Below are 25,270 nucleotides of genomic sequence, written 5' to 3'. Positions count from 1 at the left end.
TTATAGGTTTTATATTTTTTTCTTCCCTTGTATTTATTTTTCATTTATTTCACATTTTGTAACTACCCCCCCATAAAGTTGTAAAAAACTTCCAACATCCTAAATACAATTTATTTATTTATTTATTCTCTTTAAATCTGATGTTACTTGTATATATTATATATATATATTAGTCCCAGTGCAAAATTCAGTCACCTGGCTGCATAGCAAAGCTGATGAGGTCCCTTAACCCCTTCACTGCCTCTGACATACATGTACTGTAAGGTAGTGTCCCTTCCTTTTGATCCTGGCTCGCACACCGAGCCCGCATCATTCCCCACACATAAAGGCTGATTTAATTAACCATCGTCTGCCTCTAATCAGCATGCAGACCGACGATCCAGCTGCAGCATTTAACATGCACCAGTGGGGAGTGCATCATTCCTCCTGCCCATCGCTGCATCTGAGACGTGATTGAGAAGCACAGATGGATTATCAGGACAGCCGGGGGTCTGCTGGTGACCCCTGTATCTCTCATTACGATACTCCTCTGAATGCTGGCCACACGATATATAAAAAACAAAACACAAAAGTTCAAATCCCACCCCCACCCCCTTTTTTTGAACCATTAAAAAGAAAATTATTTTTAAAAAATACACATTTCCACTGCATTTGTAAACGTCCGATCTATAAAAATATTAAATTAATCCGATTGGTAAATGACATAATGAGAAAAAGAATCAAAACGCCAGACTTTTGTTTATATGACTGCCGCAATACTGCTATAAAACGCATTAAGAGGTAATCTATCCCAAAATGGTAGGAATAAAAACGTAAGCTCAGGGCACAAAAAATAAGCCCTCACCCAGCTGCAGATCCCGGAAAAAGTCTTGGAAAATGGCAACAAAAGCCAAAAAAAATTTCTTACAAAATTTTGAATTTTTTTTCACTACTTAAACAGAAAAAACAATACATGTTTGGTATCTGTGTACTCTGATTAAGGGAATCATAATGCCTTGTCGGTTTCACCATATGGCGAACATGGTAAATAAAAAAGCCAAATGTTTGTGGAATTGCACTTTTTTTTTTTTTGCAATTTTAACGCACTTGGAATTTTTTTCCTGCTTTCCAGTGCATCACATGATCAAGAGAATGGAGTCATTTTTTTATTTATTTATTTATTTTTAAATCAAATAATTTTTTTTATTATCATTTTTGTTTAACAAAAGAAGTGAATGGAGTCATTTAAAAGTACAACTCATCCCAGAACAAAAAAGCTCTCCCACAGCTATGGAGATAGAAAAATTAAATATTCTTGCTATAAGGGGAAGTGCAAAAATGAAAATTTGCAAAGTAGTGAAAGGGTTAAGAACAAACCGTTCCTGCTCCCACCCTAAACATGGGTGCGCAGGAGGAAGCACAGTTAGTGCTTTCTATTGCTATTCACACTGTGCTTGTTTATTGCCTTGTATCCAGTGATCAGAAAGTCAGAGACGGTAACCTATGCAAAACAAGAATGCCGCGGAGACACCATCACATGTTTCTCAATGCTGGCAGGAAACTAGCCAGGTCTTACACCGGGAAGGAACAACCACGGGAAGGGCAGCCTCCAGTCAAGGAGACCGCCTATGCCAAACATGGTATCCATCCACCGACAGCTGTTTCGGGGTAACAAACCATCGCTGACTTCTCTATAGAGAGTCTTGCTGTGTCTGACAGCCGGCATTTCGCTGCCACAGCCACACAATGTCATGCAGCTGATTTACTATGCAGTGACCTATTAGAAAATCAACGCAGAGTAGAATGTGCACCAAATGGAAATGGATGTCTTATCAATTATCTGCGGTGCAATATTTTACCTTTTTTTTTTTATTTTTTATTATATAATATATATATATATATATATATATATATATATATATATATATATATATATATTAAAAAAAAACCAGAAAATTCCCCTACTTTTCCAATTTGATACAGTAAAAAAAAGGGAAAACAAAATATAAAAGTCGTAAATACTGAAACATGCAAATGCTATATAAATGTAGTATCATCCCGATCTGCTGAATAAATATAACATCTTATATCAGTGCATTAATTTGGTAAATTAAATGGCGCTAGTAAAAATATAACTTCTTCAAGGAAAAAAAGAAACCAAGGCCACAAGGGGTCACTGGCTCTTGAAAGGAGGAAAAGCACAGAGTTTTGAACCTGTTTAGGTAACAATAAAAACTATAAGTGAATTAAACACTAAAATGTATATACAAATGATCCACTTGTTAAATATTTATACACTTTGTATATTACCGCTGCCAAAGCAGCGTTCAGAGCAGTTGTTCCTTTTACAGCATTTCATCATAGACCTTTCTTAAATCCTGTATTATTACACTGCAAGTGCAGCTGGATTATACTTATACTGGGCTATGTGATTACTTTCAGGGGAAGATGGCCTTACTGGCATCAAACAGCTGTTTTGTCGGCTGCAATGAAGAAGGAGACTTGGTAGCGCACAGTAAGACGGCAGGTGACGGGGAGATGATAAAGGTACTTAGTCTCCATGTCCTTAAGCTTTCAAACAGCATACATTTTAGGAATTTGGTGATGGGATAACTTTATAAAAACGTGAATTAAATGTTAAACTTATTTTAGCATGCAACTTTTTTTTTTCTGATTTAGGCTAGTTTCACACTTGCGTTAGACGGCTTCCGTTGCTATCCGCAGCCTTGAGGAATTACGGTAACCGTTACAGGAAACCGTGGTATTCCTCATAGACTTCTATTAGCTACGGATAGCAACGGATGGTCTTGAATTGCATCCGCCCCGCAGCGCATCAGTTGTTTTGACGCTGACCGTCAGTGAGCGTCGGGCGGATGGAACGCTGCATGTAACGTTTTTTTGAGCAGCGGAAACCTTTATTTTTCACTGCGCGTGCTCTTCTTTTTTTTTTTTTTTTTTTTTCTTTTCTTAATCACAAACTTTATTTTATTTCTCGGTGGCCGAACGTTCAGCTGAGCGCTCGGCCGCCGGCATGTCAGGACGCTCAGCTGATCCGCCGGCATGTCAGGGCGCTCAGCTGAGCGCTCGACCGCCGGCATGTCAGGGCGCTCAGCTCAGCGCTCGGCCGCCGGCATGTGAGAGCGCTCGGCTGCCGGCATGTCAGGGCGCTCAGCTGATCCGCCGGCATGTCAGGGCGCTCAGCTGAGTGCTCGGCCGCCGGCATGTCAGGGCGCTCAGCTGAGCGCTCGGCCGCCGGCATGTGAGAGCGCTCGGCTGCCGGCTATTAAGAGCGATCAGCTGATCGTTCACAATAGTCGGCTGCCGGTAAACTGTAAGAAAAAGAAAAAAAAAAAAAAAGCTTTCCGTTATTTTGTACGATCCATAGCATTGCGTTGTGCTACTATATGCAACGCATCCGTTGCATGCGTCACACAACGCAATGCTACGGATCCCGTCCAACGCAAGTGTGAAACTAGCCTTAGAGAAGCATTTGACACAGCAACTAATAAAAGCTTTAAAATGCTAAACCTTAGCATTTTAAACTGGTGAAATCATGGATTAGTGTGTGCAGAGCTGAATAAAACATCCGTTTTTGGTTTTTTTATTCCTCATCTTTGTTGCAGAGATATTGGCTAATAAAGTTTGTGGTGCCTAATATGTTAATTTCCATTAAACCAAGGGTCATTAGCAGAGATTTTTCTCTGGGAGAGTTTACTTTTTCCCCTGCTTTTGTCCAATCATAAGCAGGAGGCTTCGTACAAGAGAAAAAGAGAATGTCCCCGAAGAATGTCCAAAAAGGTCTACTCTGCGTGATATGGAAAGACTGATGTGTCTCCCTTGTCACACAGAGATCTCACTGCTGACACAGTGTGATTACAAGAGCAGAAGGGGAGCAAAGCTGTGTGTCATTACATATGCTGCTCTGTATTATGCCTGGGACAGATTATTATTATTATTATTATTTATTATTATAGCGCCATCAATTCCATGGCGCTTTACATGTGAAAGGGGTATACATAATAGGGACAAGTACAATAATCAAACAATACAAGACACAGGAGGAGAGAGGTCCCTGCCCACGAGGACTCAGTCTACAAGGGATAGGTGAGGATACAGTAGGTTAGGGTAGAGCTGATTGTGCGGCGCTGTATCAGACTGAGGGTTACGGCAGGTTGTAGGCTTGTCGGAAGAGGTGGGTCTTCAGGTTCCTTTTGCAAAGCGATGTATGTAATAGCACAGGTGCGAGCAGTGAGATCTCTGTGTAACCTGGGTAGACATGCCAGTCTTTCTATATCACATTGAGGGTTTTTTTCTGCATGATGTCTACCTATGATTGGACAATATCATGTAGAGGAAAATGTGAAGAATCTATGCTAATGCCCCCTAGATTGTGGAAATTAGCATATTACCGTATTTTTCATAAAATAAGACCTCCCCCAAAAATAAGCCCTAGCAGGGATTTTAAGCATTTTCGAAGCAAGGCTTAAATATAAGCCCTCCCCCGAAAATAAGCCCTAGTTGCAGGACACTTCATTATAGACAGCGGACACCCTGCAATCACACTGACCAGATGCTGAGAGGCAGGACCTGTAGTCATCGCACCTCTGCACACATCACATCACACATACAATCACACATCACACACAATCACCCTTCAGATCGCTCACACACACTCACCACATCCAGCGATACCGATCCTGCGAAGCCATGCAGTGGAGTGCAAGGACCTGGGACACGTTGATTCCTCCCATCCCTGCGGCCGGGGTAGATGCTAGAATGTACAGGCTCCTGACATGTATAACCTAACGGACGCACTCTGTATCGCTGGATGGATGGAGTGTGTGTGTGAGAGTATGTGTGTGTCCGTCCAGCAGCAGAAGGCAGTGTGCAGCATACTTACTGACAGCGGCTGCCAGAGATCACAGGGAGGACTTTGGAGTCACTCAGCCGTCTGGGGTCTGGTAAGTATGAGTCTCCTGGGAAAAGGGCCTGTTTTTTGGGGGGGGTAAACTTACCCCCAACTGTATTTCTCCAAGAAAAAAAAAAAAAGTATAAGACTGTCTTAATTTTGGATAAACACGGTAGTGCCATTAGCTCTACTGTGTACTATGTCCACAACAAATATGAGCATTAATAAAAAAAAACAAAACAACATTTTACTTGGAACAGCAATCACTATTCCATGATGTAGTCAGTTTAATACACTCAAACTGGGGAAGGTCAACTGTAAAGTGAATGACCTAGGGTTGAATACTAAGATCTGTAATCTCACAGGGTGTTCCTTAGTTCTCTGCAAGCTTAATATTTCACTGCAGAGAAATTCATAATATTCATACATCTGGCAAAGTATAGTACATAGCTTCAGATTACAAAAAACTTAATGACACAAGTCAGGAGTTAATAATGTGCAGCCTGCAGCCCCAACCATCAGGCAGGCGCTGGTGTGGGGAGGATCTCTGCGGCTGCACCTTCTATCATTCGTTTATTAGTCCCAATGCAGCACATTCGTTTTTCCAGAATTGCTTCTTTAAAGTAGTTTTTACCATTTCGGACATTATGAGTTATCCATGGGATATACCAAATATCTACAGATTCAGTACTGCAGAGGACGCTCCAGGAGACAAATTGGGGAGGTACATGTATATGACTATCTCCATATTAGTTTTTGGCAGTTGTAGATAACATATATTATCTTCTTTCTTGTCAAACACTGGGAGGTGAGGAGTCCCAGGAGAGTAGCCACTACCTATCAGATATCTACAGCATGTACTGTCATTAGACCAAATACGCCTCAGCTGGGAATACCACTTTAACACCTTCCTGACATTTGCTGTAGATGCACTGCACATATTGCATATGATTATATAGAGCGTGTGGTTATATAGAGCGTGTGGTTATATACAGTGTGTTCAGGAGTGAGCTCAATCTATACGGGGCAGATGCCGGCTATAAAATCAAAGAATTGGGCCAGCACACCTGTTAGTATAAGTGCAATGTGTAGATATTCACATTATCTTTAGTAGAGAAAACCTAGGTTAAAAAAAAAGTGAACAAATAGCCTGGAATAAGTGTAAGTGAATAGTAATAGTACAAGTAAATAACTTGGGATGTTTAGTTAACACTATTTTGATTAAAAAAGTGTAAAAGCCATCCCACCATGACAAGGTGTCCCCAATCATGATGGTGACTCACCTTGCTGTCAGTCTGTCATCTACATTTAAATGGCTGGCTCTCCATGTGTGTGTGATCATGGGATGCTAGTTTCTTACAAAGACAGCTAGAGGCGTATTAAAGGTCCCTGTCTCTGCCATCTTGGCCCCCTGATGAAACCATGTCTGTGGTGGGGCTTTAAAAGAGCATGTTTTGTTTTATTGCAATGTATAGAAAAGGTGATAAAAAAATAAAATTAAGCATCAGAAAATGTCCAATGAAAACGTACGGCTATGTTGTGGGGAAAAAGAGTCTTGAAAGAAGGGGTAGAAAAACAAAAATGCAAAAATGGTTACATTGTATTGTGGCACTTGATATTCAGACAGTTCTTTGGACTAGGAACGTTTGTGTGCCCCTGACCTAAACCCAAGCCTTTATGTGAGAAGTAAAACTATTAATCATGCAGGCATCACTTGTGTATTATAGCTCATCATGTTCTGCCGTTATTGCAGATTCGATGTTCTACAGAAAGGGAATTAAAGAGAAAAGACGATTTACCAGATGAAGATCGGGGCAATGTTAAACATTGTGAACTCAATTATGTGTGAGTAAGCTGAGACCTGTGCTTTTCACAAGTTCCATGTTTCTGGTGCTCATTCGTGTCTGTTTGCTGTGAGTGAATGAGAACATTCCTGTTTATCCGGAGGCTGCATAGTGGTGTACGCTACCTGTTGAGTCCTGTGTATAGCCTGGACTCGTGCAGTCCCACGCCTCTACTGGCTTGATGGGATCCTGCTCATCATGGGAGATGGGGATCTACTGGCCTCATTATTATTTTCTCATAGCCCATGCATTGCATTCTGCTGACATTTATCCTGGTCTGTCAATCAGGCCAGATTTGCTGGACTTCTAAGCAGACGAGGACCACCTACTGGACTATTTAGTGGCGCCCACTTTTTTTATAACTTTTATGCTGCAAGTGAGAGTTCAAGAAGTGACATCCTTAGGCTAAGGACACACATCCGGCTTTTCTCCCGTATGTCGGATCCAGCGCGCTCCCGTACAGTGTATACAGTACAGTGGCTGCGCTGCAACTTCCTGGTCACATGCTCTGGTCACATGACAGCACATGACCGGAGCTTGTCGTGCAGCCACTGTACTGTACACAGTGTACGGGAGTGCGCCGGATCCGACAAACGGGAGAAAAGCTGGATGTGTGTCCTTAGCCTTACCTGTTCCATCCTGTATAAAGCTATGGCACCTGTATGTGTGATGACGTGTTCCCTATAACTCACGCAGCAGTGGATTATACCACTCAGCCAGGACAGGACTAGGTATGTACAGGATTTCAGCCCCAGGAGTAAGCAAGAATGTTTTCATCCATGGATAGCAAATGGAGAACTTGGAGATGGTGAAGATCTGAAGCACGAGGTATAATAAAAAGTTACAGGACTTTATAATGCTATGAAATTGCAGAATTGATCCGGACATTCTTGGCAATTATAGATCACCTAGCATTTCCCTGGTGGTGTCTGTGATCTGTGGACTGTTCTGAAGGCTGTTGCATTGAGGTGATGAGCATCTGTTTATTATCAGATTCCTGCTGATCATCAGTTTGCTTCTGATAATGACTACACTGAGAAAATTCTGAAAAAAGTTACATATATGTAAGAAAATGGTGCCCAGCAGCCGCACTCCTCATGTCCTTTGGACACATTTACCTGTGGATTGTAGTTTCTGTCCTTGAAGAAACACTTGTGTCAAGTGCAGTAAAAGCCCCTTCAGAACAAATGGCAGCTTGTGCGACGAGATAACCTCCAGAGTACATTACCTTGTCAGTAATGTCACACGCTGAATGTGCTGCCTATTTATGATCATTACCAGGACGATTACAGCTGAATTTATCCTCTAGGAAGCCGTAAAATAAAGATTATGCCTCTAAATCATGTCCTTGCATATTTGATGGCATGTATCTGTGTTATTATGGGATAGACAAGATGCAATTCAGATTTGTGAGCGTCAGGTGAATATTAGTGGCACAAATTCAAAATCTTAGTCTTACAGTAAAGAAATGTGTGTTAACCCCAAATAAATCTTCAGGTTTTTCTGTATTTTAAAGTTTGTAAAGTAAAAGTGGTGTTTGCTTTCTATCTTTTCTCAGACACGGGAGGCCCCCCTTCCCCTCCCCTCTGGTGTGGGACACGGGAGGCCCCCCTTCCCCTCCCCTCTGGTGTGGGACACGGGAGGCCCCCCTCCCCCTCCTCTCTGGTGTGGGACACGGGAGGCCCCCCTTCCCCTCCCCTCTGGTGTGGGACACGGGAGGCCCCCCTCCCCCTCCTCTCTGGTGTGGGACACGGGAGGCCCCCCTTCCCCTCCCCTCTGGTGTGGGACACGGGAGGCCCCCCCTCCCCCTCCCCTCTGGTGTGGGACACGGGAGGCCCCCCTCCCCCTCCCCTCTGGTGTGGGACACGGGACGCCCCCTCCCCCTTCCCTCTGGTGTGGGACACGGGAGGCCCCCCTCCCCTCTGGTGTCAGACACGGGAGGACCGCCTCCCACTCCCCTCAGTGACTGAGGGTAACATATGGCTTCCCAGAACGCGAATATTAGTGTTCAGGTTATTTTTTTTTTTTGTGTCATTTGGAGGAGGTACTTAGGAGACTGTCTCCCTGACCATTTACTGTAGACTTTGTAAATTATGTAGATTAATTTTATGCAATTTCTGTTTCTTTTGTAGCAAAAAATTTCAAAGCTTTCAGGACCATAAGATTAAAATCAGCAAGGAAGACCACAAAGATCTGAAAAAGGCCAGAAACGATGGGTCTTTCCATGAGGCGCTGCTGGATAGGTAAATATCTATCGTTAGCTACGAAGGAAAAAGGTCAATCAAACTGAATATATTGTCGCCATAGAGAAAGCGTTCAGTCTGATTTGTTTGGGGGTTTGGTTTTTTTTTGTTTTTTTTTTTTAATGGGTTGTCCAGGACCTAACGGTTGATGACCTATGAAATCAGTATGAGATTGGTAGGGGTGCAGGTTGTTGAACCCTCACCAATTAGGTGAAAACTGGTTGAGGCCACTTAAAGGCGTTTTCCACTACTTTTTCACCCCTTTGCCATATATCATAGCTGTTCAAAACAATACCTTTTGTAATACACTTGTATTGGATGTATAGCTTCTATGAGCGCATCTCAACAGGGATCACATAGTACTGGATTGTTATGCAGCCTCTTCTTCCTTCTCTGATACTTCCTTTTCCAGCACAGAAATCAGACCAAATAAAAGGATGTTGGGTCATGACAGTGGGTGAAGACATTTTAGGGTGAATCACAATTAGTCTGCCTTACAGGCTGAGCTGACAGTTTCATTCAGCAGTAACAGGAGGGGCCAGTCCCTGTGCTTTTGAAATGCAGATCACAGCACTTCACTAGCAATGGTTTAGGTAATCCAATCACTGATGTGGAGAGCTGAATAGCACCAAATGTGTATAACAAACACCGTGACTGGGCTGTACTGGCCACCTGGCAATTGCCAGATGGGCTGGTACCTACCCTTGGCTGCTCTGACACTTGGTATCTCTTAATATCTTCAATAGCACAGGGTGGAGAAGGGAGGGGCAAGCTAAATGCTGTATCACAGGCTACTGCATTGCATTATGGAACTTGTAGTAACAGAGCACAGTAAACCTGGGGAGAGAAAGGGATGGATGTAAACATCAGAGCTGCTACTGGGAGACACCAAGTGATGCTATCTGCATGATAAAATGTTTATATTACTATAATAGGAGTATGGATGCATTTAGTGGCTCATGATAGCATGATTGATGAATAAAAAAATGAAATGAGTTAGGGTAGTGAATATTTTCTTTTAAACAATGTTCCTCATCGTACATTGCAGTTCTGGCCCATGCAGTTTTCAGTTAATGAGTGGTCGTGCCAGGTGTCAGATCTCACATCTCATATTGATGAACCATCCTAAAGGTTATGTGATTGTGCGCTCGCATTCCATAGCTGTCTGATTTTTACCAAGTTCTAATGTTTTTTTCTTTTGCTCCTAAAGGTTTATTCGCTATCCATAGAATTAAAAATAACTTGCTTATTGCTCGGGTTCCAAAGACAAGAACAGGGCTCCATAATCACAAGAATAGAGCGGAGGGGCGCATACTTAGTCGGCTCAATTCATTGTCTGTGGTAGATGATGAGTACAGCGCTCGCTAGTTGCAGCATAAAACAATGAATGGAGCATTGGTTGATCATGCATGCCTCGTCATTCCAGAGCACCACTCTTGAATCGGACCCCATCAATCAGATAGATATGGATGGGGCTAACTAAATGGTGGGAATAACCTTTTAACGCTATGCAGTCCATTACTGTTTCCCTGTGAAATTGCCTTACTAGCTGCAATGCTTCTGCGAATGATGAAACAATTATTGGAATAATTTGATTAATGTCCTAATAAATGGGCTTTTTCGGCTATAAAAATCTCAGGCACAAAGTAGAGAAATGACAAACTGCAGTATTACAGGCCTGTTCACAATGTGTTTGAGCCTTAGGACAATTCACATTGCATTTTGCCCTTCTGCCGGTTATTTCACCAGGCAAATCCCATCAGGAACCTCTGACAGAACCATAACATTCGGTAAGACAAAACCAGTTCAAGTGGACTCTAGTCTATGGTTCGCTACATTCTTGTACCTGCCGGATAATGTGTTAATGGGGTTTATTTGAGCTCAGTTTGTTCCGTTGCACTGTAACACAAGTTCTATCTGAATCCTGTTATTCGAGGAATCAGACAAAGTGCGAACGGCACCTTACATGAGTAATACCCAGCGTATACCTTTTGGCATATGCAACTGTATACAGTAGGCTACCATATAAATAGGTAGTACACGTCTTTTTGTTATATGACACAAAATAATGTGTTTTTCTTCGCTTTTATATATGTATCTTAGTAAAAAGGGGATATCGGCCCACCAGATGCCGAAAAGGCACATTTCTTTGTCGCTCCATTGGGAGACCCAGACAATTGGGTGTATAGCTTCTGCCTCCGGAGGCCACACAAAGTATTACACTTAAAAGTGTAAACCCCTCCCCTCTGCCTATACACCCCCCCGTGCATCACGGGCTCCTCAGTTTTTATGCTTTGTGTTGAAGGAGGCATACATGCACGCAAGCTCCACAATTTAGTCAGCAGCAGCTGCTGACTATATCGGATGGAAGAAAAGAGGGCCCATAACAGGGCCCCCGGCATGCTCCCTTCTCACCCCACTCTGGTCGGCGGTGTTAAGGTTGAGGTACCCATTGCGGGTACAAAGGCTGGAGCCACATGCTGTTTTCCTTCCCCATCCCTTAGGGGCTCTGGGTGAAGTGGGATCCTAACCGGTCACCAGGCACTGGGACCGTGCTCCCTCCGCAGCCCCTGGGGGAATCTGCTGGACAGGAGACCGGGTATTGTCAGGGACAGGCCCTGCTCCTCTGAGGTACTCTGTGTCCCCTTGGGGACGGCGCATAGAGCGCCTGTCTAATGGACGCTGCAGCAGCTGCTGGGTGTGTTTGTGCGCCGGGACTACCGCGCTTGTTTGCCGGCCGCGCTTATAACTTTAGTCCCCGGCTTTTGCGGCCTAGTACCGCATATTCCCGCCCCCGGGCCTGCCAGTCAGGGGTAAGGGCGGGACGCTGCACTGGACGTCAGCGCTGAGGGCTGGAGCATACATAGTATCCTCCTCCCCCCTCACTGAGCACCGTGGGGCACCAGATTCCCGCACTTTCTAAGGCACGCCCACGGCTCCCTCCTCCTCTCAGAACGCTGGCAGCCATTCCTATCAGCACTTCTGACGCTGGAGAACTTCAGAGACGAGCTCCACAGCTCTGGGAGGCCCAGGCAGGGAATCTGGTGGTCATACAACCGCTGAGGGCGGTCGGTAAGCCGCACCTGTTACTAGGTGCTGGCCCCCCTGGGTGCCGAAGTGTGTATATATATATCCATATTGTGTATACATTTACTCTGTACGGCCGCACTATTGCTTTGGCTATATACCCTCTCTGATTGCTCTAAGAGGAGACAACAGCATGTCGTCCGCAAAAAGCAAGGGTGCCAAGGCACAGGCTTACTTTGCAACCTGTACCTCATGTGCGGCTATGCTACCTGCAGGTTCCACCTACCCTCATTGTGTGCAATGCTCGGCCCCTGTGACACTCACTCAGCCGGAGCCTCTGCCACTGGTGGGACCCTCGGCCCAGGTGGAACCACCTGCTGCCACTGTCCAGGTGACAGGGACAGAGTTTGCAGTATTCGCTGACAAACTTTCTGAGTCTATGGATAAATGGTCTGCTAAGATACTAGAAGCTTTGCAGTCCAGACCTGTAACACAGGCCCCGGGCACTGTTGAATCAGTTCCCTCAGACCCCCCTCGGTCGGCGCAGCAAAGTGCTCCTGGGGCGACTCATAGGTCCCACGGTGAGGACTCCGACACGGACCGCAGTCCCAGACCGGCTAAGCGGGCTCGCCGGGAGCTTCCCTCGACTTCATCACACTGTTCAGAGTCTCAGCATGAGGACTCTCTGGAGGATGAAGCGGAGGTGGCAGATCAGGGCTCTGATTCTGACGCCGCTCTCAACCTTGATACACCTGAAGGGGACGCCATAGTAAACGACCTTTTAGCGTCCATCAATCAGGTGTTGGATCTTTCTCCTCCTACTCCTCAGATTGAGGAGTCAGCTTCTCAGCAGGAGAAATTCCATTTTAGGTTTCCCAAACGTACACGGAGTGCGTTTCTTGATCACTCCGACTTCAGAGATACAGTCCAGAAACACCGAGCTTTTCCAGATAAGCGCTTTACTAAGCGCCTTAATGACACACGTTATCCCTTCCCCCCTGACGTAGTCAAGGGTTGGGCTCAGTGTCCCAAGGTGGATCCTCCAATCTCTAGACTGGCGGCTAGATCCATAGTTGCAGTGGCAGACGGTGCATCACTCAAGGATGCCACTGACAGGCAGATAGAGCTCCTGATGAAATCCATCTATGAAGCTATCGGCGCGTCCTATGCTCCATCATTCGCAGCCGTATGGGCACTCCAAGCTATCTCAGCTTGTCAGTCTGAGATTAATGCAGTCACACGTGCCTCTACTCCGCAGGTTGTGTCCTTAACCTCTCAGGCGTCGGCGTTTGCGTCCTACGCCATGAATGCTGTCCTGGACTCTGCGAGCCGTACGGCGGTAGCATCCGCCAATTCGGTGGCAGTCCGCAGGGCCATGTGGCTACGTGAATGGAAGGCAGACTCTGCTTCCAAAAAGTTCTTAACCGGTTTGCCATTTTCTGGCGACCGCCTGTTTGGCGAGCAATTGGATGAAATCATTAAACAATCCAAGGGAAAGGACTCGTCCTTACCCCAGTCCAAACCAAACAGACCTCAACAACGGAAGGTACAATCGAGGTTTCGGTCCTTTCGGCCCTCAGCCAGGTCTCAATTCTCCTCGTCCAACAGGCCACAGAAGGGTCAGAGGAACTCTGATTCATGGCGGTCTAAGTCACGTCCTAAAAAGACCGCCGGAGGAACCGCTCCCAAAGCGGCCTCCTCATGACTTTCGGCCTCCCCAAACCGCATCCTCGGTCGGTGGCAGGCTCTCCCGCTTTTGCGACGCCTGGTTGCCACATGTCCAAGACCGATGGGTGAGAGACATTCTGTCTCACGGTTACAGGATAGAGTTCCGCTCTCGTCCTCCGACTCGTTTCTTCAGGACATCTCCGCCCCCCGAGCGAGCCGATGCTCTTCTTTAGGCGGTGAGCACTCTGAAGGCAGAAGGAGTGGTGATCCCTGTTCCCCTTCAGCAATGGGGTCACGGTTTTTACTCCAACTTGTTTGTAGTGCCAAAAAAGGACGGATCTTTCCGTCCCGTTCTGGACCTCAAACTGCTCAACAGACACGTGAAAACCAGGCGGTTCCGGATGGAATCTCTCCGCTCCGTCATCGCCTCGATGTCCCAAGGAGACTTCCTAGCATCAATCGACATCAGGGATGCTTATCTCCACGTGCCGATTGCACCAGAGCATCAGCGCTTCCTGCGTTTCGCCATCGGGGACGAACACCTTCAGTTCGTGGCACTGCCTTTCGGCCTGGCGACAGCCCCACGGGTCTTCACCAAGGTCATGGCAACAGTGGTAGCAGTCCTACACTCTCAGGGACACTCGGTGATCCCTTACTTAGACGATCTCTTTGTCAAGGCCCCCTCTCGGGTGGCATGCCAACACAGCCTGAACATTGCTCTGGAGACTCTCCAGAGATTCGGGTGGATCATCAATTTCCCAAAGTCAAAATTGACACCGACCCAATCGCTGACATATCTCGGGATGGAGTTCCATACTCTCTCAGCGATAGTGAAACTTCCGCTGGACAAACAGCGTTCACTACGGACAGGGGTGCAATCTCTCCTTCGAGCCCAGTCGCACCCCTTGAGGCGCCTCATGCACTTCCTAGGGAAGATGGTGGCAGCAATGGAGGCAGTTCCATTTGCGCAGTTTCATCTGCGTCCACTTCAATGGGACATTCTCCGCAAATGGGACAGGAAGTCGACGTCCCTCGACAGGAACGTCTCCCTTTCTCGGGCAGCCAAGGCCTCCCTTCAGTGGTGGCTTCTTCCCACTTCTTTGTCGAAGGGGAAATCATTCCTGCCCCCATCCTGGGCTGTGGTCACGACGGACGCGAGTCTGTCAGGGTGGGGAGCGGTCTTCCTCCACCACAGGGCTCAGGGTACCTGGACTCAGCCAGAGTCCTCCCTTCAGATCAATGTTCTGGAGATAAGGGCAGTGTATCTAGCCCTAAAGGCGTTCCAGCCGTGGCTGGAAGGCAGGCAGATCCGAATTCAGTCGGACAACGCCACGGCGGTGGCATACATCAACCACCAAGGCGGCACACGCAGTCGGCAAGCCTTCCAGGAAGTTCGGCGGATTCTGCTGTGGGTGGAAGCCACAGCCTCCTCCATCTCCGCAGTTCACATCCCGGGCGTAGAAAACTGGGAAGCAGACTTTCTCAGTCGCCAGGGCATGGACGCAGGGGAATGGTCTCTTCACCCGGACGTGTTTCAAGAGATCTGTTGCCGCTGGGGGAAGCCGGACGTCGACCTAATGGCGTCCCGGCACAACAACAAGGTCCCGGCATTCATGGCACGGTCCCAAGATCACAGAGCTCTGGCGGCAGACGCATTAGTTCAGGATTGGTCGCAGTTTCGGCTGCCTTATGTATTTCCTCCTCTGGCACTGCTGCCCAGAGTATTACGCAAGATCAGGTCCGACTGCCGCCGCGCCATCCTCATCGCCCCAGACTGGCCGAGGAGGTCGTGGTACCCGGATCTGTGGCATCTCACGGTGGGTCAACCGTGGGCACTACCAGACCGTCCAGACTTACTGTCTCAAGGGCCATTTTTCCATCTGAATTCTGCGGCCCTCAACCTGACTGTGTGGCCATTGAGTCCTGGATCCTAGCGTCTTCAGGGTTATCTCAAGAGGTCATTGCCACTATGAGACAGGCCAGGAAACCAACGTCCGCCAAGATCTACCACAGGACGTGGAGGATCTTCTTATCCTGGTGCTCTGATCAGGGTTTTACTCCCTGGCCATTTGCCTTGCCCACTTTTCTGTCCTTCCTTCAATCTGGAATGGAAAAGGGTTTGTCTCTCGGCTCTCTTAAGGGACAAGTCTCGGCGCTCTCTGTGTTTTTTCAAAAGCGTCTAGCCAGGCTTCCGCAGGTACGCACATTCCTGCAGGGGGTTTGCCACATAGTCCCTCCTTACAAGCGTCCGCTAGAACCCTGGGATCTGAACAGGGTGCTAACGGCTCTTCAGAAACCACCTTTCGAGCCAATGAGAGATATTTCTCTTTCACGCCTTTCGCAGAAGGTGCTCTTCCTAGTGGCAGTCACATCACTTCGGAGAGTGTCTGAGCTAGCTGCACTGTCATGCAAAGCCCCCTTCCTGGTGTTTCACCAGGACAAGGTGGTTCTGCGTCCGGTTCCGGAATTTCTCCCTAAGGTGGTATCCCCTTTTCATCTCAATCAGGATATCTCCTTACCTTCTTTTTGCCCTCATCCAGTGCACCAATGTGAAAAGGATTTGCACTTGTTAGATCTTGTGAGAGCACTTAGACTCTACATTTCTCGTACGGCGCCCCTGCGCCGCTCGGATGCGCTCTTTGTCCTTGTCGCTGGCCAGCGTAAAGGGTCGCAGGCTTCCAAGTCAACCTTGGCGCGGTGGATCAAGGAACCAATTCTTGAAGCCTACCGTTCTTCTGGGCTTCCGGTTCCTTCAGGGCTGAAAGCCCATTCTACCAGAGCCGTGGGTGCGTCCTGGGCATTGCGGCACCAGGCTACGGCTCAGCAGGTGTGTCAGGCGGCTACCTGGTCGAGTCTGCACACTTTCACGAAACACTATCAGGTGCATACCTACGCTTCGGCAGATGCCAGCCTGGGTAGGCGAGTCCTTCAGGCGGCGGTTGCCCACCTGTAGGAAGGGGCCGTTTTACGGCTCTATTACCGAGGTATTCTTTTACCCACCCAGGGACTGCTTTTGGACGTCCCAATTGTCTGGGTCTCCCAATGGAGCGACAAAGAAGAAGGGAATTTTGTTTACTTACCGTAAATTCCTTTTCTTCTAGCTCCTATTGGGAGACCCAGCACCCGCCCCTGTTCCCTTCGGGCTGTTGTTCTTTTGTGTACACATGTTGTTCATGTTGAATTGTTCTTTTGGTTCATGGTTTTCAGTTCTCCGAACATCCTTCGGATTGAATTTACCTTAGACCAATTTATAAGTTTCCTCCTTCCTGCTTTTGCACCAAAACTGAGGAGCCCGTGATGCACGGGGGGGGTGTATAGGCAGAGGGGAGGGGTTTACACTTTTAAGTGTAATACTTTGTGTGGCCTCCGGAGGCAGAAGCTATACACCCAATTGTCTGGGTCTCCCAATAGGAGCTAGAAGAAAAGGAATTTACGGTAAGTAAACAAAATTCCCTTCTTCTGGCATAAGGTGGATGAATGCAGCCAAAGAAATATGTTCCAGATTCTGCTTGATATTACATCTGTAGTGACCGCATGGCAGGCGGTGACTATGGCTAGAATAGTACCACAGAGACATACCGACTAATGTCCGTATAAGAATACAATGCATTTGAAATACCAAGCGCAGCTAATTACAATATATAATGCTTGTGTTTTTTCAGCATCTTATACATTATTTATTTATTTATTTATTTTGTTCTTACAGGAGATCAAAATTAAAAGCAGACAGATACTGCAAGTGATGACCAGTGTTTATCCTGTTAATGCTGTGGATGGGAAGAATCCGTTTTTCTTTTTTTTTTTCAGTGTTGTTTTTTGACAGTGTCTGTATAGTACATTAAAGATTTTATAAAAAAAAAATCCCCCAGACATTGTCTGTGGTACATTGTGGAACAGGACAGACACCTCACCACCGGATGTATACTCACTGGTAAGCGGGCTGACTGCTACAGTGTCCATTTTAGAACATGATCATATATCAAAGTCTAGCTCCCATCCTCTGACCCCCTACAAACCAAAACTGTGTGACGCCGATGTCTTACCATTAAGCTATAGGTTCATTACTTATTGAATTAGTTATTTACAGTGGGTACGGAAAGTATTCAGACCCCTTTAAATTTTTCACTCTTTGTTTCATTGCAGCCATTTGGTAAATTCAAAAAAGTTCATTTTTTTTTCTCAATGTACAATCTGCACCCCATCTTGACAGAAAAAAAAACAGAAATGTTGACATTTTTGCAAATTAAACAAGAAAAACTGAAATATCCCATGGTCATAAGTATTCACTCTTTGCTCAGACACTCATATTTAAGTGACATGCTGTTCATTTCCTTGTGATCCTTCTTGAGATGGTTCTGCTCCTTCATTGGAGTCCAGCTGTGTGTAATTAAGCTGATAGGACTTGATTTGGAAAGGCACACATCTGTCTATATAACAGCTTACAGTGCATGTCAGAAAAAATAAGAATCATGAGGTCAAAGACAGAATTGTAGCAAGGCACAGATCTGGCCAAGGTTACAAAATAATTTCTACAGTATTCAAAGTTCCTAAGAGCACAGTGGCCCCCTTAATCCTTAAATGGAAGAATTTGGGACCACCAGAACTCTTACTTGACCTGGCCATCCAGCCGAACTTATTAATGGTGGGAGAAGAGCCTTGGTGAGAGAGGTAAAGAAGAACCCCCAAGATCACTGCGGATGAACTCCAAAGATACAGTAGGGAGATGGGAGAAAGTTCCACAAAGTCAACTATCACTGCAGTGCTCCACCAGTTGGGCCTTTATGGCAGAGTGGCCCGACGGAAGCCTCTCCTCACTGCAAGACATATGACAGCCCTCATAGAGTTTGCAAAAAAACACAAGGACTCCCAAACTATGAGAAATGAGATTCTCTGGTCTGATGAGACAAAGATAAAAGTTTTTGGTGATAATTCTAAGCGGTATGTGTGGAGAAAACCAGCCACTGCTCATCACCTGCCCAATACAATCCCAACAGTGAAAAATGCTGGTGTGGCAGCATCATGCTATGGGGGTGTTTTTCAACTGCAGGGACAGGACGACTGGTTTCAATTGAAGGAAATATGAATGCCAAGTACAGAGATATCCTGGAAGAAAACCTCTTCCAGAGTGCTCTGGACCTCAGACTTGGCTAAAGGTTCACCTTCCAACAAGACAATGACCCTAAGCACACAGCTAAAATAACAAAGGAGTGGCTTCAGAACAACTCTGTGACCATTCTTGACTGTCCCAGCCAGAGCCCTGACCTAAAACCAATTGAGCGTCTCTGAAGAGACCTAAAAATGTCTGTTCACCATCCAACCTGATGGAACTGGAGAGGATTTGCAAGGAAGAATGGCAGAGGATCCCCAAATTCAGGTGTGAAAAACTTTTTGCATCATTCCCAAGAAGATTCATGGCTGTACTAGCTCATAAGGTAGATTCTACTCAATACTGAGCAAAGGGTCTGAATACTTATGACCATGTCATATTTCAGGTTGTTCTTGATTAAAAAATGTATACATTTCAGTATTTTTTTGTCCAGATCAGGTGCAGAGTGTACATTACTGAGAAAAAAATGAACTTTTTTGAATTTACCAAATGGCTGTAATGAAACAGAGTGAAAAATTTAAAGGGGTTTGAATACTTTCCTTAGTTTCCTTACCCACTATAGGCAGCAATATACTGTATAATAAGAAAACAATGTTAGTTGTCAGACAGGGTATTCTAAAGTTTGACTTTAAGATATGATCATGGCCTAAAATTTTCACTATAGACTGTCTCTGAGTTCAGCCAGCTCTGGTTCATGAGTAGCGGCCTCTCCTACCTCTACCTGCCACATAAAGTTGGCAAAGACAACTGGACCATTAAAGGACGGCAGCTAATAATGTTGCTTCCCCCCATTCTTCCCTTGATGTAACTGTGCGTGAAAATGTACCAAGTGGGTAATTGAAATAGTTGAATTTCTCACCATGAATTACAAATGAAAAGCGTCACTTGAAGGGATTTTCCAACTTTTATTCACACTGAGATCCCCCATGATTATATAATAAAGCACCAAGGTGAAAATTAAAACTTCACTTTTAATAATATCGTTAATGGGTAAATGACCCACAATAAATAATGTGTAAATGACCCACAATAAAGTGCAAACATACAATTTAAAATTCCACACCTGTGGATAAACTGCTGCTGTATGACGGTACCAGGATACCAGAACCAAACAAAGAATAGATGAGATACACTTACTTGAACCGGGGTACCATTCTTTTATGGAAATAAATCTAAAGGGTGCTTTACACGCTGCGACATCGCTAGTGATGTCGTGTGTGATAGCACCCGCCCCCGTCGTCGTGCGACATTTGGTGATCGCTGCCGTAGCGAACATTATCACTACGGCAGCGTCACATGCACATACCTTTTCAGCAACGTCGCTGTGACCGCCGAACAATCCCTCCTTCAACGGGGAGGTGCGTTCGGCGTCATAGCGACGTCACTGCGGCGTCACTAAGCGGCCGCCCAATAGCAGAGGAGGGGCGGAGATGAGCGGCCGGAACATCCCGCCCACCTCCTTCCTTCCTCATTGCCGGTGGACGCAGGTAAGGAGATGTTCGTCATTCCTGCGGCGTCACACATAGTGATGTGCGACGCCGCAGGAACAGCGAACAACCAGCGGCATGCACCACCATCGATATTATGAAAAGGAGCGACGTGTCAACGATCAATGATTTTTGATGTTTTTGCGATCGTTGATTGTCGCTCCTTGGTGTCACACACTGCGATGTCTCTAACGGCGCCGGATGTGCGTCACTAGCGATTTGACCCCCACGATATATCGTTAGCGATGTCGCAGCGTGTAAAGCACCTTTTAGCGAATATTAAGGCTGCTTTACACCAGACAATCTATCGTGCGATAGATCGTCGGGGTCACGGTTTTTGTGACGCACATCCGGCATCGCTGACGATGCCGGCCTGTGTGACACCTCCTAGCGACGCAGTATCGCTCACAAATCGTGAGTCGTGTACTGCTCGCTAGGTTCCATAATATCGTTTAATTTAGTTGTTCATCGTTTCCGGGGTAGCACACGTCGCTCCGTGTGACACCCCGGGACCGATGAACAGCAGCTCACCTGCGTCATGCGGCCGCCGCCGGCTATGTGAAGGAAGGAGGTTGGCGGGATGTTTACGTCCCACTCATCTCCGCCCCTCTGCTTCCATTGGCCGGCGGCCGTGTGATGTCGCTGTGACGCCGAACGTCCCTCCCACTCCAGGAAGTGCCCGTTCGCCGCCCACAGCGAGGTCGCACGAGAGGTAAGTATGTCTGACGGGGGTTACTGACTTGGTGCGACACGGGCAGCGACGCAAAAAGGACGGGGGCGGGTACGATCGATTGTGAAATCGCACAATCTGTCGTACCATGTAAAGCAGCCTTAACTCTTGAGACAGCAAAGAGATATTATACACAGCTTGCTGTTCATGGATCATCTGTATTTAGTGAATCCAACACTTATTGTAATAGGGGGTACTCCCTTTTCTCTAACGTCCATAGGTAAAGCCAAGCATTGTGAAAAAAAAGCACTGAAGGATAACCACAATTTGATGCCACAGTGACTGACCGTGGTCAGACACCCAAAGCTTCAACACCATGCGTGCTACACACACAGAAAAAACCTTGAGCAATCTCACCCATATGTTGAAGTCCAAGGGTTGATATCTTCCAATGATCCTCTATTCAGGAAAAGCCAGTACTATCTTGGTGGGGCTAGGAATGGGTCCTGATCATTCCTGTCGGGGTGTAACTGGCCTGTTACATCCCAATTCTCCCGTCCTTACAAGGACAGTCCACATCTCATCTTATGCATGACTGGTCCTATACTAGACCCAAGTGCCTCCTGAGACGTTTCAATGTTCCACGATCATCAGATGTGTAACAATGCACTTGACACTAAACTACGGCTCACAGGCAAAAATCCCAATAGTGGATCTAGATAAAGTATAGTCTGCTCTAGAGAGAAAAATCACAAACAGTGAAAAGTTTATATGCACCCGGTAACAGCTGCCCTATTGGTCATCATACCAGCAAGCCTCAGGTGCAGACTAAGGGGTGCTTCACACATAGCGAGATCGCTGCTGAGTCACGGTTTTTGTGACGCAGCAGTGACCTCATCTCGCTCTGTGTGACACTGAGCAGCGATCTGGCTCCTGCTGTGAGATCGCTGCTCGTTACACACAGCTCTGGTTCATTTTTTTTACGTTGCTCTCCCGCTGTGAAGCACACATCGCAGTGTGTGACAGCGACAGAGCAATGATCTGAATGTGCAGGGAGCCGTCATCTGACAGCCTGAGGTAAGCTGTAACCAACGTAAATATCGGGTAACCAAGGGAAGCCCTTTCCTTGGTTACCCGATTTTTACCTTCGTTACCAGCGTCCACCACTCTCACGCTGCCAGTGCTGGCTCCCCGCTCCCTGCACACGTAGCTGGAGTTACACATCAGGTAAATAAGCAAATGTTTGCTTATTAACCTGATGTGTACTGTGGCTAGGAGTGCAGGGAGCCAGCGCTAAGTGGTGTGCGCTGGTAACCAACGTAAATATCGGGTAACCAAGCCCTTGGTTACCCGATATTTACCTTAGTTACCAAGTGCAGCGTCGCTTCCACGCGTCGCTGCTGGCTGGGGGCTGGTCGCTGGTGAGATCTGCCTGATTGACATTTCACCAGCGACCATGTAGCGACGCACCAGCGATCCTGACCAGGTCAGATCGCTGGTGGGTCACTAAAGTGTGACGGTACCCTTAGTGTGTACACATGCCAATCATATGATCACTAAGGAGTCACATGAATGTTATCACATCAGAAATACAGAAACCACACACACGTTGTGATTACAATGAGTGGACCCTTGGAAGTTCGGTTCGGCGGGTTGAGCCGGACTTTAGATAAAGTCCTGTTTGATACATAGATTTGACCTGAACCCCCATGGAAGTCACTAATTGGGCAGATTGGTTCTCTGCCAAACTGAAGCCAGGCATCTTTATACTCAGGAATACTGAAGATCAATTCTTGCTGTGCTGCACGCACATTCACTGCGGGTGTCTAGAGAGAAGAGGGGAAGTGAAGGTTCTCATGCGCTCCATAAGTCCTCCACTGTGACATACGATGAAACTCCGCCCACAGCCCAGTCACTCAGTGAGACCGGATCCTGCCTCCGTGATGTCAGGTCAACTTCCACTTCCAGAAGTTGACATGACATCAGAGGCCACATCAGCCTAGGTCATATGATGGGTATGAGCAGACAGAGATAGCGTCACTCACAGGCAGAATTGGAAAAAGAAAGTATTTCGATAAAGCCTTCTTATCGTGCTTTAAATCGATGTGGCAACTAGGCTTTGTAGTTGGCCACCTCTTTAACCTTAAAGTGTTTGTTTGGACCACACATTGTTGCATTGGAAGGTGACATGAGCTGATAAGGTCCCATCTACACATACTTGGTAGCATGCATGATTGCCAGGTATTGTTCACGTGTCTTGTTATACAGGCTATGGGTTAGTAGACGTACTAGTAATATCAATATTTCAACGCAGAATTGGGGCCCCAATTTTATTTTTGCCCAGGACCCCACATTGTCTAAAACTGTCCCCAATTGGACCGCAATGATCTGATTGCTATGGTGTCTCCTATATGTAACGGTGTTCTGTGGTGGAAACACACCAGAAAGTTGATGGGAACATTGGAAAAAAAATCCTTCAATAGCGGCCGGTGATGTCTGATCAATACTGAGATTTCTTCTGAACATAAAAAAAAAACACATTTTTCGGCCCATTACAGACACTACCAGGCCTGCTTTATACAAGTACCAATGACAACACAAGAAATTTCACCCCAGGTATCTCTACAGCTCCTCTAAGTAAATCAATGTAATATGAAGAGATACAGAAGCGTCTGCCCACACATTATGTGAGCAGCTCCATGTAATATTCAGGGTTATGTGAAATTTATGGTAAAATGTCCTATAGCGCAAAGACTGCATCCTGTCCCTTTAAATCTGCAGCAGCTTCATCTGTCACCATGGTAACAGCATTTATAAACAGCCAATAGAATTGCTCAGTTTGGATTAAAGAAAGCAAAAAGTTGTTTGTCCACAATTTGCTACATCTCATCTGAATGTGAAGACCGAGACCAGCGATCAGCGCCAGATTTCACTACATTACGAGAAGCGAGGATGTCGGCAGACGCCATGTGGACTGGATATTGTGCGAGTGGTGGATCGGGTAGTGTCATTAGTCTGTGAGTGCCGACTGCTCCCTAGATTTAGGATTTCATTGTTATACTTTGGGCCTAGAACCTTTCAGGCCGGTAGATGCAGACTCCCTGCCCGTTACTTCTTAGGCACAGTAAAGAAACTAAAATAGTCCCAGATAACCCCTTTAACCCCCTTCACCCCTGGCACCTAAAACACCCTTCTGACTGGGCCATTTTTTGCAATTCTGACCAGTGTCAATTTGGCAGGTTATAGCTCTGGAACGCTTCAACGGATCCCGGCGATTCTGACGCTGTTTTTTCGTGACATTATACTTCATGATAGTGGTAAATATAGGCCAATATTTTTCGCGTTTATTTGTGAAAATTTTGGAAATTTGGTGAAAATTTAAACAATTTCGCAATTTTAAAACTTTGCAATTTTATGCCCATAAATCCAAGTGATACGTCACAAAAAATAAGTTACTAAATTACATTTCCCACTTGTTTACTTTACACCAACGCAATTTTCGAAGCAAATTTTTTTTTTCTTAGGAAGTTAGAAGGGTTCTAAGTTCATCTGCAATTTCTCATTTTTCCAACTAAATTTGCAAGATCATTTTTTTAGGGACCACATCACATTTGGAGGGACTTTGAGATGCCTAGGTGACAAAAAATACACAAAAGTGACACCATGCTAAAAACTGCACCCCTCACACTGCTCAAAACCACATCCAAGAAGTTTATTAACCCTTTAGGTGTTTCACAGCAACCAATGCAATGTGGAAGGAAAAAATGAAAAGGTTACTTTTGTACACAAAAATGTTACTTTAGACATAAAGCTTTGCATTTGCACAAGGGAGTAAAGAGAAAATGCACCACATAATTTATTGGACAATTTCTCCTGAGTACACAGATACCTTATATGTGGTGGAAATCAAATGTTTGGACGCACAGTAGGAGGAAGGGAAGGAGCGCCATTTGAATTTTTGAAAGTAAAATTAGCTGGAATCATTAGCAAACGCCATGTTGCGTTTGGAGACCCCCTGAGGTGCCTAAACAGTGGAGCTCCCCCACAAGCAACCCCATTTTGGAAACTAGACTCCTCAAGGAATTTATCTAGAAGTTTGGTGAGCACCTTGAACCCCCGGGGGCTTCACAAAAGTTGATAATGATGAGCAGTGAAAATATATTTTTTGTTTTTTTTACCACAAAATTGTTACTTCAACCATGTAGCTTTTTTATCACAACGGAATCAGGAAAAAATGCACCATAAAATTTATTGTGCAATTTCTCCTGAGTACGCAGATACCTTATATGTGGTGGAAATGAATTGTGTTGGCGCACGGCAGGGCTCAAAAGAGAAG

The 25,270-nt window shown here is 45.9% G+C and overlaps 1 protein-coding gene across 1 annotated transcript in view; it reads left to right on the top strand.

Annotated features, from left to right (window-relative positions):
- Nucleotides 1–17,528, top strand: part of FRG1 (FSHD region gene 1) — a 35,639-nt gene extending 18,111 nt beyond the window's left edge. Inside the window, exons 7-10 of the mRNA XM_075334459.1 lie at nt 2,422–2,526; nt 6,642–6,733; nt 8,865–8,975; nt 17,377–17,528. Of these exons, the coding sequence (XP_075190574.1) occupies nt 2,422–2,526; nt 6,642–6,733; nt 8,865–8,975; nt 17,377–17,413 (345 nt within the window). The 3' untranslated portion in view covers nt 17,414–17,528. The remainder of the gene's footprint in view (nt 1–2,421; nt 2,527–6,641; nt 6,734–8,864; nt 8,976–17,376) is intronic.
- Nucleotides 17,529–25,270: the final 7,742 nt, after the last annotated feature.

This window comes from Anomaloglossus baeobatrachus, chromosome 1 (assembly GCF_048569485.1).
Source record: "Anomaloglossus baeobatrachus isolate aAnoBae1 chromosome 1, aAnoBae1.hap1, whole genome shotgun sequence".
NCBI lineage: Eukaryota > Metazoa > Chordata > Amphibia > Anura > Aromobatidae > Anomaloglossus > Anomaloglossus baeobatrachus.
This window is presented reverse-complemented; position numbering and strand designations above follow the sequence as displayed.